We start from the raw sequence: 15,521 nt of genomic DNA on the forward strand, positions 1-15,521 counted from the left end.
GGTAGACCGGGCGATCGCACCTCGCCGCAGGTCGACTTCGGACACGGGCCACTTTAAGCGACCCGTTCCGTACTATCGGGATAACCGAGCGGTGTTATCATCAACCTCGACGGTTCCGATTAATTATTGGGCGTATTTAGCCCACGACCAACCCTTTACGTGAAGTAAGATGGAGATTCAATTAAAGAAAAGACGAAGCGAAACGGGAAAAACAGTTCAACATAATTCACATTTATTCCGCGGCAAACGGAAAGCACACATATACAATTACAATTACAACAATTATGCACCAAAAGCAAATGAAAAAAAAAAAACAATAATTATGCACCAAAAGCAATTACAACAAAAGAAACACAATGCAGATCTACTACCGACTACGCGAGCACACGGCAACACTTACACAGTTTTACTTTACAGACGGCGCCGACAACACATATACTCAAAATCAAAAGAAAAAGGGGCCACCCTCAACTACAAGGGGGCAGATGGGCCTGGGGCCGAGACCGCGTCGAGCCTACCCGTTTGGTGATGAGCCGCAAAATGGCGGTGGCGCCCCGACTCCGCGCTCCTCCGCGGGCCTCGCTGGCACTGCCTGGAATGGGGTGGGAACGGGGCCCCCCTTTTCGCACTATCTCAGCGCGGGGGGGAAACAGGGGGGGTTGTTGATGCTCTGGGGAAAGAGGATAGCTGGCTTGCTTGGGTCCCACGACGAGCGACTCCACTGCACCCTCGACCGCGTTCCCGGCTTCTCCTCTCTGCAGCTCCCCGACAGACTCCGAACCCGAACAGACCGACTCTCCTCCAGACCCGTCTTGACTGCTGCTGCCACACTTCGCCGCCGCCACAACGCGCCTGAACCCGAAACAGAAACTCTCTACTCCAACTCGAGCCCGAAACAGAAACTCTTCTCCAACTCGAGCCCGAAACAGAAACTCTTCTCTCTCTCGAGCCCGAAGCAGAAACTCTTCTCCAACTCGAGCCCGAAACAGAAACTCTTCTCTCACTCGAGCCCGAAACAGAAACTCTTCTCCAACTCGAGCCCGAAACAGAAACTCTTCTCTCCTCGAGCCCGAAACAGAAACTCTTCTCTCCTCGAGCCCGAAACAGAAACTCTTCTCTCCTCGAGCCCGAAACAGAAACTCTTCTCTCCTCGAGCCCGAAACAGAAACTCTTCTCTCCTCGAGCCCGAAACAGAAACTCTTCTCTCCTCGAGCCCGAAACAAACTCTTCTCTACCTCGATTCGCCCCGCGCTCGGCGCTTTATAGTCAGCAGGAGAAACCATATGCAGATTTTCGGATCAGGATCGGCTCGGGGGCGGAGCCACGCTCGCCCATTGGACGGAGGAAAAGTGGGCGTGAATCATTCCTGATCCTCGAATTTGCATATATCGATTCTACTCCGACGCGCCTGGAGGCGGGGCCAAATCGCCCCGCGCTCGCTGATAGGAAGGAACAGAAGTGGGCGTGAATCATTCCTGATCCGACTTCCCCAGAAAGGCCGCTTTTCGCACCCGCTGCTCGGCGCGCGCCCTGTATGAGTCCAGGATCGGTGCCCACAAGCGGTGCGGGAATGGCGGCAGAAGGAGGTGAGGTGAAGGTGGTGGAGGGTATATTGTGGTGGTCCCTGGCCACGGTGACGCTTGGAATGGCGGTGATGCGATGGTTGCGAGAGCGAGTTGTGACGGTAAAGGTCGTGGCTGTTGGCGTTGTTGTTGTTGTGAAGCGGCGTTGCGGTTGGTGGTTGTTGTGTGATGGCGGTTGAGACGTGGTTGGCTCAAAATAAAGATAGAACAGAAAAACGGCTACCTTTAAGGGTCGCAGCCCGAATGAATGATATTTATTCCCTCTAAACAACGGGTTTGGGGCTAACTACACATATACTTACAGAGATATCTCACCTACGGGACCTGAATGGTGGTTTGCGAATTTCCTCAACCACAACAATATGTTACATTTGTTATTCATGCCTGTTTGTGTCCTTTATAATGTCCCTAAAAACAAAAAGTTTCCTGTTTGTAATGATTTTCTTTTTTTTGACTGCCAGACGGACTGAAGCAATCACTTTACCCCACTGCACATGTGCACGCGGGACAATACCTTGTCCAATATTTCCAAATTCAGAACCAAAGCATTACTAAACTCCAGCTTTTTGGAAATGCAAACAAGCTTTTTCGTGATCTCCAGTGTTCAAAATATTACATTCAATTGCAAAGATTAACTTCTTCCTCGATAATAGACCGACAGACAGAATGAAAGACTGCCATTGGGACTCCATTGTATGCCTTCTCAGCATCTACAAACATGTGGTATAACTTGTTTTTTGTTGCTCAGTACTTGTTGAATCTTCCTCACGATAAAGATTGCATCCGTCATCGACCTTTCACTCATAAAAGGTACAAAATGAGATCAACGTTTATATGCCATTCAATAAATAATTAACACTTGTTCCAATAGCACACAAATCACCATCTTTATCTGAGTGTCGTTATGCTATTTGAATTGGTCAAGAGGTCATTCTCACCAGAAATCCCTTGGTTCCAAAACAAGCTTTACTTTATCTCTCCGATGCTCAAGCGAAGTTTCCACTGCGAGTTACCAAAAGTTTCATGAAAACATCTTGCGTAAAGCCTGGCCCATCTTCCTGGCCTCAGCTTTCTCCCGCTCTCGCAGGAGAGCAAGCATCCGTTTTGTTGCGGAACAACACGGCTCGAGCACGAGCACCCTCTCCAGGTCTTCTCGAGCAGCTTGCAAGTCTCCTCTCTCAAGGCGTGCTCGTCCTCTCCGATAAAGTGCTTTCAGGAGTTCGGGACGCAGCGAAAGCGCCAGGTTGCAGCTTCTTTCGGCCAATCGGAAACACCCAAGTGACAAATGGCAGGCTGCAAGGTTGGCATACAACGATGCAAGCTCTTCATCAACTTCACCTTCCAACTGATCTTGTTCACTTTCTTCTGCTGATCTGATTTTTATTTCCTTAAGATCCTGCTCTTCGCTTTCTCCTTCATTCTGATCTTCCTGCTCCTTGCCATCCACACTATTTTCCTTCTGAACAACCTTCTTTTTCATTTCTTCACTCAGCTCCTGCTGCAACTCTGCCAACGTCTCGTTCTTGGTGCCTATCCCTTTCCTTTCAATGTCAATTCCCATTCCCATTTCATTCCTTTCTATATTCTCACTCAAAATATCGACCTTTCCACTTGAATCTTTCTTCCTATACTCTGTTTTTGTTCCTTCACCCTTCTCCACCACACTCCCTTCCTCCATTTCACACTTGCTGCTCTTTGCTTTCTGCTGCTCCTTTTTGGACTTTTTAACTCGTGTACAAACTAGCAGTCGAATGGCACGTCCAAACCGACGTGCTGCATCACGTGGTGCACCAGCCCCAAACAGCTTCACACCTTGACTCCTGTGCTTCCGTGCTCTTTCTAGACACTCTTTCGTACTGGCTGCCCAAGGTTCAGCTGCTGGGAGGAACGTACGGAGCTCAAGAACGAAGAAAAGTTCTGCTTTTGGAATCTTTGACTGGATAATCTTCATCTCCTCCACTCCTATTATCTGTTGCACTGCTTCCTCATAATCATCAACCTCATCATCATGCATTCGCTGTTTTGTTTCTCTCTCCTCTCTAACCACTTGTGAAGCTGCACCACCACTGCTACCTCTGCTTTTTTCACACTTCAATTCATCTTCTCCCTGGATATTCACCTGCCAACCGTGCCAGCCACCAGCATTCTTCATCAGGCCAATCACACAGCGCTCTCCCTTCCGCATACTTTCTAAACAGCTCTCAAACACCACTGCTACGTCTGAATCCGCCTCACCGATGGTTGCCCAACGCCAACCGCCCAACTGATAAGGTGGGCCAGGTACTGGACCGACCTCATCTCCATTCATGAACCACACCCTCAAATGGCACATTGATCCCTCCCTTGGGCGTTCCAGCCCCCATCCTGGCAGCACAATCATTTTTGTAAATCGGGCAGCCGGGCAATGCCATAAAGAACCTTGTGCACCAAATGCATCGCCATTACATCCATCATTCCTGATACTTCTTTCCATAGCCTTCCCGTCTGATGGATTATGGGTTTCCTCTTCTGGAGCCTTGGTATTAAATACATTTTGTGGCTCAAAATCTGCTCTTTCCTGCTTCATTTCACCCACGTTCTTCCACATTTTCCACTCTGTCTCCTCTTCCACTGCATATTCATCACTTTCATTATCCACCTTCTCCATTAGATTTTCCAACCACCTCACGCATTCAACTTTCTATGGCACCAACCACCACGCAGCTGTTGCAATTATATCTCAAAAGCCCAAAATTTGATCTGTAAGAGGGAAATAAAAAGAAACAGAAGCAATCATTCCTGTTTTAAAAGAAAATTCATGGAAGGAAGAGATATTTACTCAACAATTAGTTCAAACGACTAAAATGAAATGCATGGCGCACCATCACAAATCCCCACGCTTCCCACCTAATGCAAAGTTGATAAAGAAAAACGCTCCACCAGGAACGACCCAACATCAAATTTTGAATTAAAAAAAAAATTTTCCCCCGTTTTGACCCCTAAAACCCAAAATCTATACCGCCATGGGGCTTGAACCGGGGGTCAAATCAAAAAAAAATCGTTACATAATACGCCCCCCACTATTGATTGCATATACAAAGTTTCACCAAAAAAGTTTTCAAAATGTGCCCGTTAAATGCATTTTTTTTTGGTGTTTGACCTTTTGACCCCAATCCCAGGGGATGGACCCAAAAATGATACTGCTCTCACACCTTTTTGCCATGTGATCATAACTACCAAGTTTGGTGAATTTCTGCACAACCGTTTAGGAAGAGATCACGTGATTGATGGACGGATAGAGAGATGGATTGAACCGGTTACAATACATCCCCCCCCCAGTTTTTTGCTCACCTGGAACAAAGTTCAGGTGACGTATTAGCATCACGCTGTGTCTGTCAGTCACTCAGTCAGTCAGTAACCAATCGGATCTTCTCCGAAACTACACACACAATTTTGATGAAACTTGACCACAACCTTCACCAACAGTGATGGATTAAAGTTTGTTCACGGAATTCAAAAAAATATCCGAGTGTAACGAAATAAGGGGGTCAGAGTGGGTCCAGGTATTACCCCCACCCCCCAAAAAAGGTATGAAGCTACACACAATTTCGATGAAACTTGATCACAACCTTCCCCCACCCGTGATAAAACTAATCGTGCTATTTTCACCAAATTTTGTGGAACTAAAGAGGACCAAGGCCTCCTGATGTCTTGCAAATCCCATGAAAAAAAATGTGCATTTTTTATTTTTTTGGTATACCTTGTCGAGGCTCGTATGAGCGAAAAAAAATAAATTAAGTATGTAGGTCAATTTAAAGGTCAAGGATCATTACAATTCCAGGATCACTACTTTTGACTTCTCAAAAGGAATTCACCCAATTTAGATGCAACTTGTTTACATTCTGTGGGTCATCTATGCCAACCGGTGGTTCCCCGGTTCTCCCAGGGGTATTGCCCCTATTTTTTTTTTTAAAGCATGGGGATAAAGATGAAAAAAAAATTTCAGAAACAATTTGCATCAGACTGTACCTGCTTTGCAGGGTGATATCAAAAAAAAACAGCATTCTTCACCCCTCCGACGGGGAAGTTGCTGGCTCGAAACCAATCCTGGACGGGTTGCCAATCCACCCACTGGGTGTTGCTCTTGACAGTAATTGTTTCGGCTCATCAGAGTGCAGGCACACAATGGCCTACTCTTGCGAAAGATCGCACGGCATCTTCAATGTCCACGAGGTTTTGCTCAGTAAACAGTTCACCCAGATTAAAATCCATGCAGAAGGAAGAAGTCAGTGATGCAACGCCCTGTCTGCAATACACCAGCAGTGACAATGAGACAACAAATCGGTGAGTCTGCCACCCCTGAGCCATCTTGCTAACTCTACCACGGCATACAACATGTGTGCGCGATGCTTGGGTAAAACATTGGGTGCACCCCCAAAAAATACTTACAAAACTACTGATATAGTACATGTATGTATGTGAGTACCGGTACGTACGTGTGCACACCTGTAAACACCATCAGGATGAGGCTGGTTCGACGAGGCCTCAAAACCGCAATCAAATGGACAGACGTCACCTGCAGCCAATCAGACAACACCACAACACAAACAGCCAATCAGACATCCACGCAGCAAGAGCAGCCAATCAGTTGAGTCGCCCAAGCAGCCCTTTCCCCCTGCTCGGCTGCATTTGTCCAATGCGAGGAGGACGTAGGCCACGAACTCCTCTCATGAACGGGTTTCTTGTACCTCGTTCTTTCACGGGAACTTTAAATACACGGAATGAGCGGACTTCGTGGTGAGGTTAGTGCTATGTGGAAGATGGTCGCGAAAGAACTGGCACCTCCTCAGCTGTTCCCGTTTTGGGAGATTCCACACCGAGTCAAGTCTCACGTCGTGTTGTTAATTAACCTTCCACCGACACGTACACACGTACACACGACCATCGACACACACGGACACTTGGATACCTGGTAGGCCTCCGTTCCATCTCCTGAAACCCACCCACGTGTGGAGATTGCCAGCAACTTTGCACGTACACACTTATACAGTGTATACAGACCTTCACACACATACACACACACAAACATGTACACGTACACATATACACACACACACACACACACACATATACACGTACACACACATATACACGTACACACACAAACATATACACGTACACACACAAACATATACACGTACACACACAAACATATACACGTACACACACAAACATATACACGTACACACACAAACATATACACGTACACACACAAACATATACACGTACACACACAAACATATACACGTACACACATAAACATATACACGTACACACACAAACATATACAGTAATACATGTACACATATACACACACACACAAACATATACACGTACACACACATACATACATACACACACACACATGAAGGTGCATACTTTGAGACCTGGGAGGGCTCTGTTCCACCTTCTGAAACCTGCAGAGGGAGATAACAACCAAACACACACACATACACACATATATACATACATACACACACACACACACACATATATACATACATACACACATACACACACACACACACACACACACATATATACATACATACACACATACACACACACACACACACACACACACACACATATACATACATACAAACACATACATACACACACACACACATACATACATATACACACACATACATACACACACAGACATATATACATACATACACACACATACATACACACACATACATGTGCACACACACATACATGCACACACACATACACATACATATACATACACACACACACATACATGCACACACACATACACATACATATACATACACACACACATACATGTGCACACACACGCACATACATACACACACATGAAGGTGCATACTTTGAGACCTGGGAGGGCTGTTCCACCTCCTGAAACCTGCAGAGGGAGATAACAACCACACACACACACACACACACACACACACACACACACACACACACACACACACACACACACACACACACACACACACACACACACACACACACACACACACACACACACACACAGCTTCACACCTGTTTATTGTTACCTGACTGCATCTGCTTTTTTTTAACAAGAAAAATAAAACCTCAAAATGGCCAAAGTTACCATGAAAATCATGTAAATGTAACAGAAACAGCTTAATTGGGAAAAAGAACAAAACAAACAAACCCAGTTATTCTGGAAGGCTACGATGTGCGAGGATGAGAAGCGGTGGTTTGATGAGCGGAAACAAAGGTAGGAGGAGGTAAAGCAGAGGTGTAAGGAGAGGCAGAAGTGTGAAGTGCATGGAGAAGCAGAGGTGTGATGAGTAGCAATGACAAGCAGAGGAGTGAGGGTGACAATGTGAGAAGTAGAGATGAAAGGAAGAAAATTCGTTTCCCCCCCCCCTCCCCCCACTCGTGGAACCAGCTTCCACATCCTCTTCAATCTCATTCTTCCCTCCAGGTCTTCAAGACAGCTGTTCACCACCATCTCAGATCATCCCCAAACCAAAGCCATGATCATCTCTTCTTCCAACTTTCCAGTTTTTCCTTCCTGACAGTTTGCGGCTGTATCCGTCTTGTCCACCCCGTGCGTCCTCTCCACCTCTCATTCTTCACCACATCCCTTATTTGTCCAAGTCTCCCTATATTTTGTCCCTCAACCCTGCTGTTGGTGGTTTCCCCCTCTCTTTCTGCTGTTCCTTTTGTTGAGTCCTGATCCCTTCTGTGTTCTAACTCCTCCACAAGCCTCAACCTTGTATAAAGAAGCAGAAGTGTGATGAGCAGGACAAAATCCATAAAATAAGCAACTTGTAGCTACAATTGAAATATTCATTCAGCACATTAAAAATAATAAAACAAAACGATGATTGATGACAGACGATACATGGTGAGTGGTTTTGGTTTATAAAACCAAAATAAATAAAGCCTGAGAGCTTTCAAATGCTTTTATTGCAAATATCATTGTTTTCTGAGAATACAAGATCAGGACAAAGCAGCTAATGCTTCATGGGCTGGCAGGATGTACCTAGAGGTACGCATATTCGCCTCAAAGCTGTTGAGCCTGGGTTCAAATCCTGACCCGGCTATAAACTGTAATCCTAGTATTTCACAGGCAGGGCGATTCATCGATGTGTGTGCCACCCCTTGGAAGGATGTTAAACTGGGCGTCCTATCTGCCGATATTAGTTGGCGGACGTTAAAGATCCCACGCAGTCCTTCGCCAAGAGGAGGCGAGCTATCGCTGGCACCATGAGCAAATTACAAATTCCTGCCATAACCAGTAGAGGGCATTGCTTGAGCGGCACAGCCGTGCCCTCAGCCAATGATGCTACCCTGCAGCCTTGCGCTGCATATGACGAAGACGAAGAAGCCAATGGCTTCGAGATATTATTGGTGGAAAAGTCATACATTTAAATATTCAACAAGTGCATGCCGAATGTTATCACCTTCCTTTGAGCCTCTCCGTCGCAATACTTGCATCGGCTGGGGAAACTGTGGCACCAAGCATTGTTCGTCGAAATGATCGCGATGCTCTTCACAAAGATTGTGCAAAACGCACGCATTGCGATCATCCGTATCACCAAATCCAAATTACAATCATTCCTCTTGTTCAGGCATCTCCATCTGCCTTTAAGCCTCACAAATGCTTCCTCCACCGGGGATCTTGCACGATTTACTGTATAGTTGTATTGCCGCCGGTTGTCATCGAGTGAACCCGATTCGGGGAAAGGCTTCATGAGCCATCGCTGAAGTGGATAGGCCGAATCCCCAACGATATAGTAGCTGACCTCCTGGCCGGCGATAGTTTTTGAGTGCTTTGGAAACAAATGACCGGTGGATGCCAATGCCCATAACTTAGAGTGCCATAATGCCCATTTAATCCCCATTTAGCCCATAATGCCCATCGTGCACACTCCCCGGAAATCCAGCATACAGCTCCCAAAAAAGGCATTTGCCATTGACCACAGCTTGAAGTAAAACGGAATGCCAGCCTTTCCTGTTCAAGTAATCTTGATGGTATTCCTGGGGTGCGATTATCGGGATGTGTGTGCTGTCAATTGCGCCGATGCACTTTGGCAACGACCAACGTCGTTCGAAATACGCCGCCATTTGAGCGCATTCATCAGGGTCAGGGATTGCGATGTGCTGGGGCAACAGGATCGCAATGGCAGCTGAGCAAAACTGTTTTGTGATTTCACATGCGGTCGAACGCCCGACCCAAAAGAGGTGCCCGATTCTTCGGTAATCTGCGTTGGTCGCCAGCTTCCAAATGGCGACCGCGACCCTCTTCCTGACGGGCACGCATGATCGATAATTCGTGTCGGTCCTTTGGAGTGTCGGCGTGAGTTGGTGGCAAATGTAGTCGAATGTCTCTCGGGACATCCTGAAGTTCTGGATCCACTGGGCGGTTGTGAAGGTGCAGGCCGCTTGATCCCACCAATCACTCGATGCGATGCGTTTCCATAGGAATGCGTTTGATGCTTGCATGAGAATCTTCATGCACTGTAAAACACATCATGGGTAAAGAATGGAAACATCGATGCTTTGTTGCATTTTGTAACAAGTTAAAATAAATAAATAAAGATGTAGATTCATACCAACCATCAAGGTTTCCAAACAGTAACACCCAGGAGTTGAATTAAACACAAATTTCATTTATTTCACCAATTCACACATTTAGAATCGATGGTCCACACGACTGGAGGGGGAAACGCATATTTTACAAAGAATACAAAAAAGTAATCGGTGCATTGTGACGAGAGAAATATGGAAACCAAAGACATAGAGCAGAAGAACAAGGCAAAGGATTTTTTGATAGGACGTGTAATGTAAAAATCAGTGATTCTCGATGGATGAGACCTCAAAAGTCACGAAAGGGATCATACAAAGTGGAGTCTCATCTACAGCTGTCGCAAGAAAATCCTACGACTCTTCTGGCCAGACAAGACCAGCAAGAAAGGGGAAGCGAGATTAACAGGAATGAGAAATATAATGGAGGATATCAAAGTGAGAAGATGGAAATGGAAGGACAATGATAACACATCGTTAAAATAGGACCACTGGACCTGTGGCTAATGTAGGCCCTGGCCTAATGTTGGAACCCAAATTTAGTAGCATTGTGACGAGTCGGTCTGAAAAGGAAGGCTTTTGGAGGAATTTACACGATTTTCCCACAAGTTGACCAAGTCTGCCATTTTGACACACTTCTGGTCATGTGATTGGCATGACTTCTGCAATTTAATTAAGATCCCTTCCCTGGCCTAATGTTGCAACCCAAATTTGGTGGCATTCTAACTGGTGGCTCTGGACTCGAGAGAAAAAGATTTTGCAAGGAATTGGCACGATTTTCCAAAAACTTGACCAAGTCGGCCATTTTGAAACACTTCCAGTCACGTGATCGGCCTGACTTCCGCAATTTGACATCCCTACCCTGGCCTAATGTTGCCATGCAAATTTGGTAGCATTCTGATTGGTGGGTCTGAAAAAGGTTAGGGAAGGAATTTACGCGACTGCCATTTTGACGCACTTCCGGTCACGTGATCAGCACAGCCTCCGCAATTCCACGCGAGGACCCTGTCTTCGTGTTGTAACCAAAATTTGGTAGCATTCGGACAGGTGTTTCTGGAGAAGAAAATTTTTTAAAGGAATTTAAGTGATTTTCCCAAAAATTGACTAAGTCGGCCATTTTGACACACTTCTGGTCAAGTGATCGGCATGAACTCCGCAATTTAACATCCCTACCTTGGCCCAATGTTGCAACTCAAATTTGGCAGCCTTCTGACTGTTGGGTCCGGAGACGAAGATTTTTGAATAAATTTACGAAGCCGGCCATTTTGTCCTACTTTAAAGTCAAGGAGCTCCGTACGTCGTCGGGCGTGAATGGATCACAAGAAGAAGAACTAGAACGGGCACTCGGTAGAGCGCATACCTTCGCCGCCGCTACTTTTTTCCGGGCACATTTGAAAAACGTCATTTAAAAACGTCCATGACGTCACAACCATCAGTCCGATGGACGTCAAATTTGGTGTTAGACGTCATTGAGTGCAGTCCAACAAAATGGAATGATAAACACTGAAAAAAATCGAAAGTTTTAAAATGACGTCATCTTGTGACGTCATTTTGACGCACTTCCAATGACGTCACTACCAATCGCAGACTACCATCCTGAAAGCTCTTATTTCACGGAACATTTTAATAACGTTGGTTTCATGTCAATAGCTCTATTAGATCTGAAGTTATGCCTACAAGTATATTTTGACCTTGAGTGTGACCTTGACCATCGAGTTAATTTGCAAAACCTGTTCATAAATAAACAGATATTTTGGTACTGATCATAATGCCTGGATTTGGGACAATTTCCTTTACAAATTACATGGATATTTGAATATAAAATATCAGGACATTTTAGCCACAATTGAAAAACGTTATGTTCAAACGTCAATGACGTCATAACGGTCAGTCCGAACGACGTCAAATTTGGTGTGTGACGTCCTTTAGGTAAGTCCTACAAAACGGTATAATCAAAACTGATGAGGTCGAAAATTGAATATTTACGTCATCTTGTGACGTCATTTTGACGCACTTCTGATGATGATGTCACGTCAAATCTGACTACGTACCCGAAAGGTATTTCGTCATGGAACAATATGGCGGTGGTTGTATGTCGATAACTGTCTTATGAAGGAAGTTATGCTCGAAAATTTGTTTTTGACCTTTTCATGACCTTGACCTTGACCTTTGACCCGATCGCTCCCAAAATCTAATCAAATCGTCCTTGGATAATCACGAATCATCCCACCAATTTTCATGCAATTCGGTTTAATACTTTCTGAGTTATGCGAATAACAAAAAAACACACGTATTCACAAATAAATAAATACACAGCGACCAAAACATCACCTTTCGCAGAATACGAAGGTAATAAAGATGCCTGTTTTGAAAGCCTGTCATTCTGGGATTTAAGAAGAAGATGCAGGAATGGGAGCTTAATCCATCCATCTATTGGGACCATACTCTGTGCAGCAAGTCGGTGCTGCCTAAGCAGTCAGTCTCCTTGTCTGTCTCTGTCTCTGTCTCTGTCTCTGTCTCTGTCTCTGTCTCTGTCTCTGTCTCTGTCTCTGTCTCTGTCTCTGTCTCTGTCTCTGTCTCTGTCTCTGTCTCTGTCTCTGTCTCTGTCTCTGTCTCTGTCTCTGTCTCTGTCTCTGTCTCTCTCTCTCTCTCTCTCTCTCTCTCTCTCTCTCTCTCTCTCTCTCTATCGAGTGCAGCCTGTGGCTGCGGGTTGCATCATCGATTGGGACGTGGCTATGCCGCTGATGCAGTGTCCCCCTTACCAGTACACTGGTGCTCATTTTGCCGACCTCGGAACTATGAAAGGCTGAGTCAACCTCCTGGTGTATTTTTAATTCAGCGGCCAACTCGGATCCCAACCAAGCCCACCACCTTAACCATGAAGCCAACATCACTGCAAGTTATAAAAGTCATGACAGTTTAAAGCTGGGTCAGGATTCAAACCTCGGCTTGGCAGTTTAGAGGCAAGTGTGTATACCTCTCGGTCATCCTGTGAGCTCTACACAACACTGCATTATTGGTTTGCGGGCACCAGCAGTGACCACTATTTCTGTTGCATCTGTCTGTCTGTTGGGTAGTCGATCGAGTCGAGAAAAAAAAATCTGAAAAAAAAAATTTTTTGAGATTTTTTTTTTCTACCGTTATTGTCGGGTTTTCCGTGTCTGTGTGTGTCTGTGTCTGTGTCTGTGTCTGTGTCTGTGTGTGTGTGTGTGTCTGTGTCTGCAACACGAGGCTCCACAGCACAAAGCAGCAAACCAATTTCGATGAAACTTGGCGAACAGGTGCCATATGGGCTGGGAGTGTGCGCGTTTGAGTTTCGTTGCTAAGCAACCACCCGTTGCCTAGCAACGGGACTTTCAATTTTTTGAAAAATCATTAAAAAATTATTTTTTCGAAAATCAAAAATCGGCTTCCAGGCTTTTATGCGCACTATAATCAACCTCTTTGTCAAAAATTTCCAGCCGGATCTTCTGAAAACTGTCGGAGAAGATAGACTTTGAATGAACCCTGGTCGAAAACAATAAAAAAAAACGACGTTCGTTATATCTCAGAGACTATGAGTCAGATATACATGAAACTGGTATGGTAGGTTCATGGTATGTCCTAGTTATGTGTGAGAAAGAACCGTTACTATGGACCCCTCCGTTGCCTAGCAACGGCCGAAAAACCTCTAAATGTGGGGGTATTTTAACGAAAAAACAATCTGCAGCATTAACCCTTGAAGCTAGAATCATGAATTTTCTTGCGCTTAATCCTCAGGTCATTCCCCATCGAACGGGCCCATCGCGTCAGGTTCTATTGGGTAGGCGACTACCCATGTCCGCCTACCGGCTTGTCTGTCTGTCTGTGACTCTCTCCAGAGCATAGCTCCGTGACGTTTGATGCGATCTTGATGAAACTTGGACACAAGCTAGATATCATGGCCTAGTTGTGTCTTTTTGTATGAGGGGCGTCCCACGCCCACTTTAACTTTTTATTTATTTATTTTTCTCTCGATTTTTTTTCTCGCAATTTCATTTCCTAGAAGCTGTGCGTAATGTCATACGTACAACATATAAAAACAAATCCGATTTTATTCGGTCAATTTTGACGGAAGAGATAGGTTCTTACGGTCGGGCTTCCTCAATAATGCGCACGAACCATCGTCGCCTCCTGGCTAGTCAAAAACATTCTTTTTTTTTTGATGCGTTTCACTTCATCTTACATCCTCATTGAGATTCCCACATCTGAACCTGAACCAAAATGGAACCCGCTTGTTCTTGTCACCGAGCCAACTCATCCGACCAGTTTTGTCATCACTCGTCCACAACTTTTTGAGATCTCCTGTTCGCAGACAAACAGCTTGGTGAAAACATAACCTCGGTGCAGCCTTGGCTGGTGAAGGGAATGACGTCATGATCCAAGTATGACGGACATTATTCACAAGAGATTTCAAAAAAACAAAAAACAACTGCAACAAAATATCTGTTCCAGTGGTTAATGTCTTCAGTTTTCTCTCCATTTATTTATTACGTCCGTTAAAATGGGTCAGGACACGTACAAAGGTTAAAAAATGGGTCAGGACACGTACAAAGGTTAAAAATCGATGAATTTTATCCTGAGAACACGAAGCGGACGGGGAGGTAAATGAATGGGGGAAGAGAATGTGTTGTGGACCTGATGGCGTCTTCTTTTGCCTCCTCGCACCTGAAGCCGTCGCTGCTTCAACCGGAGACGTTGCTCTTTTCGACGCATTTCCTGCAACTTCAGCCTCTTATCTTTGTCCTCGAGTTTCCCCATTAAAGTCATTCTCCACACGTTGAGCAGCACGAAAACTGACGTCATGGGGAGAATATCGTCCGCCATTTTGTGGGCGTGGCAAAGCACGTTTGCGTTGCGTCTGCGTGTTGGTTACGGAGTGACGTCATTACGTACTTCCATTTTGTCCGTGGAACGTGGAAGTTCCCATCATGTGTCGCCGTTTTTTGGCTGCTGGTTGCGTCATTGTTTGAGGTGCGGCTCTGCTGCTGATGCAGTGCCCCTATTACCAGGATACTGGTGCTCATTTCGCCGACCTCGGAAGGATGACAGGCTGAGTCAACCCCACCTGGTGTTAATTCAGTGGCCGACGGAGCTCGAACTCGGGACCCGAGGATCCCAAGCCGCCGCCCGAACCACAAAGCCGACAACAGGCTGCGGACGATGATCTCTATTTTCGGCTCCAAACGCCCAGATCGGTTTTTTCTGCCCTTCAGAACAGCGCGCTTTGTGCTGCAGACGAGAGATTAAATAATTACACGCGAGGATCCTTCACGCGGGAGAAGGACATTTGGCCCATCTAAACTGTGCTACATAAACCAC

The 15,521-nt window shown here is 45.6% G+C and overlaps 2 protein-coding genes across 7 annotated transcripts; both read right to left on the reverse strand.

The window, feature by feature from the left end:
- Positions 1–210: 210 nt before the first annotated feature.
- On the reverse strand, positions 211–6,224 carry LOC147035553 (uncharacterized). 5 transcript variants are annotated; one of them, XR_015062720.1, is made up of 4 exons: positions 6,059–6,191; positions 5,592–5,868; positions 1,236–4,322; positions 211–943 (listed from the first exon to the last, which is right to left on the reverse strand). XR_015062720.1 is itself a non-coding variant. In XM_085899593.1 (3 exons), exon 3 carries the CDS (start codon positions 4,228–4,230, stop codon positions 2,605–2,607), a length of 1,626 nt encoding a protein of 541 aa, XP_085755719.1. In that variant the 5' UTR covers positions 4,231–4,322; positions 5,592–5,868; positions 6,069–6,224; the 3' UTR covers positions 211–2,604. The 5 variants fall into 5 exon arrangements, 3 of the variants coding, with proteins under 3 accessions (XP_085755719.1, XP_085755715.1, XP_085755730.1); XR_015062718.1 differs by having other exon boundaries at positions 1,035–4,322; XM_085899593.1 differs by having other exon boundaries at positions 211–4,322; positions 6,069–6,224.
- A 2,315-nt stretch (positions 6,225–8,539) lies between these two features.
- LOC147035554 (uncharacterized) lies at positions 8,540–15,056 on the reverse strand. 2 transcript variants are annotated; one of them, XM_085899644.1, is made up of 2 exons: positions 14,868–15,056; positions 8,540–10,115 (listed from the first exon to the last, which is right to left on the reverse strand). In XM_085899644.1, exons 1-2 carry the CDS (start codon positions 15,024–15,026, stop codon positions 9,489–9,491), a joined length of 786 nt encoding a protein of 261 aa, XP_085755770.1. In that variant the 5' UTR covers positions 15,027–15,056; the 3' UTR covers positions 8,540–9,488. The 2 variants fall into 2 exon arrangements, with proteins under 2 accessions (XP_085755770.1, XP_085755762.1); XM_085899636.1 differs by having other exon boundaries at positions 14,838–15,054.
- Between the last annotated feature and the right edge of the window lie 465 nt (positions 15,057–15,521).

Source organism: Eptatretus burgeri, chromosome 1, assembly GCF_056783735.1.
Source record: "Eptatretus burgeri isolate ZD-2024b chromosome 1, Ebu_testis_v1, whole genome shotgun sequence".
In the NCBI taxonomy this organism is placed as follows: Eukaryota; Metazoa; Chordata; class Myxini; order Myxiniformes; family Myxinidae; genus Eptatretus; species Eptatretus burgeri.

Bases quoted from the DNA above. Each gene is read 5' to 3' on its own strand.
- LOC147035554 (XM_085899636.1), bottom strand. From the start codon at position 15,026: ATGGCGGACGATATTCTCCCCATGACGTCAGTTTTCGTGCTGCTCAAC. The intron at 10,116-14,837 runs GTCCACAACACA...TGTGTTTTACAG, and splicing joins GCAAAAGAAGACGCCATCAG to TGCATGAAGATTCTCATGCA.
- LOC147035553 (XM_085899593.1), bottom strand. From the start codon at position 4,230: ATGGAGAAGGTGGATAATGAAAGTGATGAATATGCAGTGGAAGAGGAG.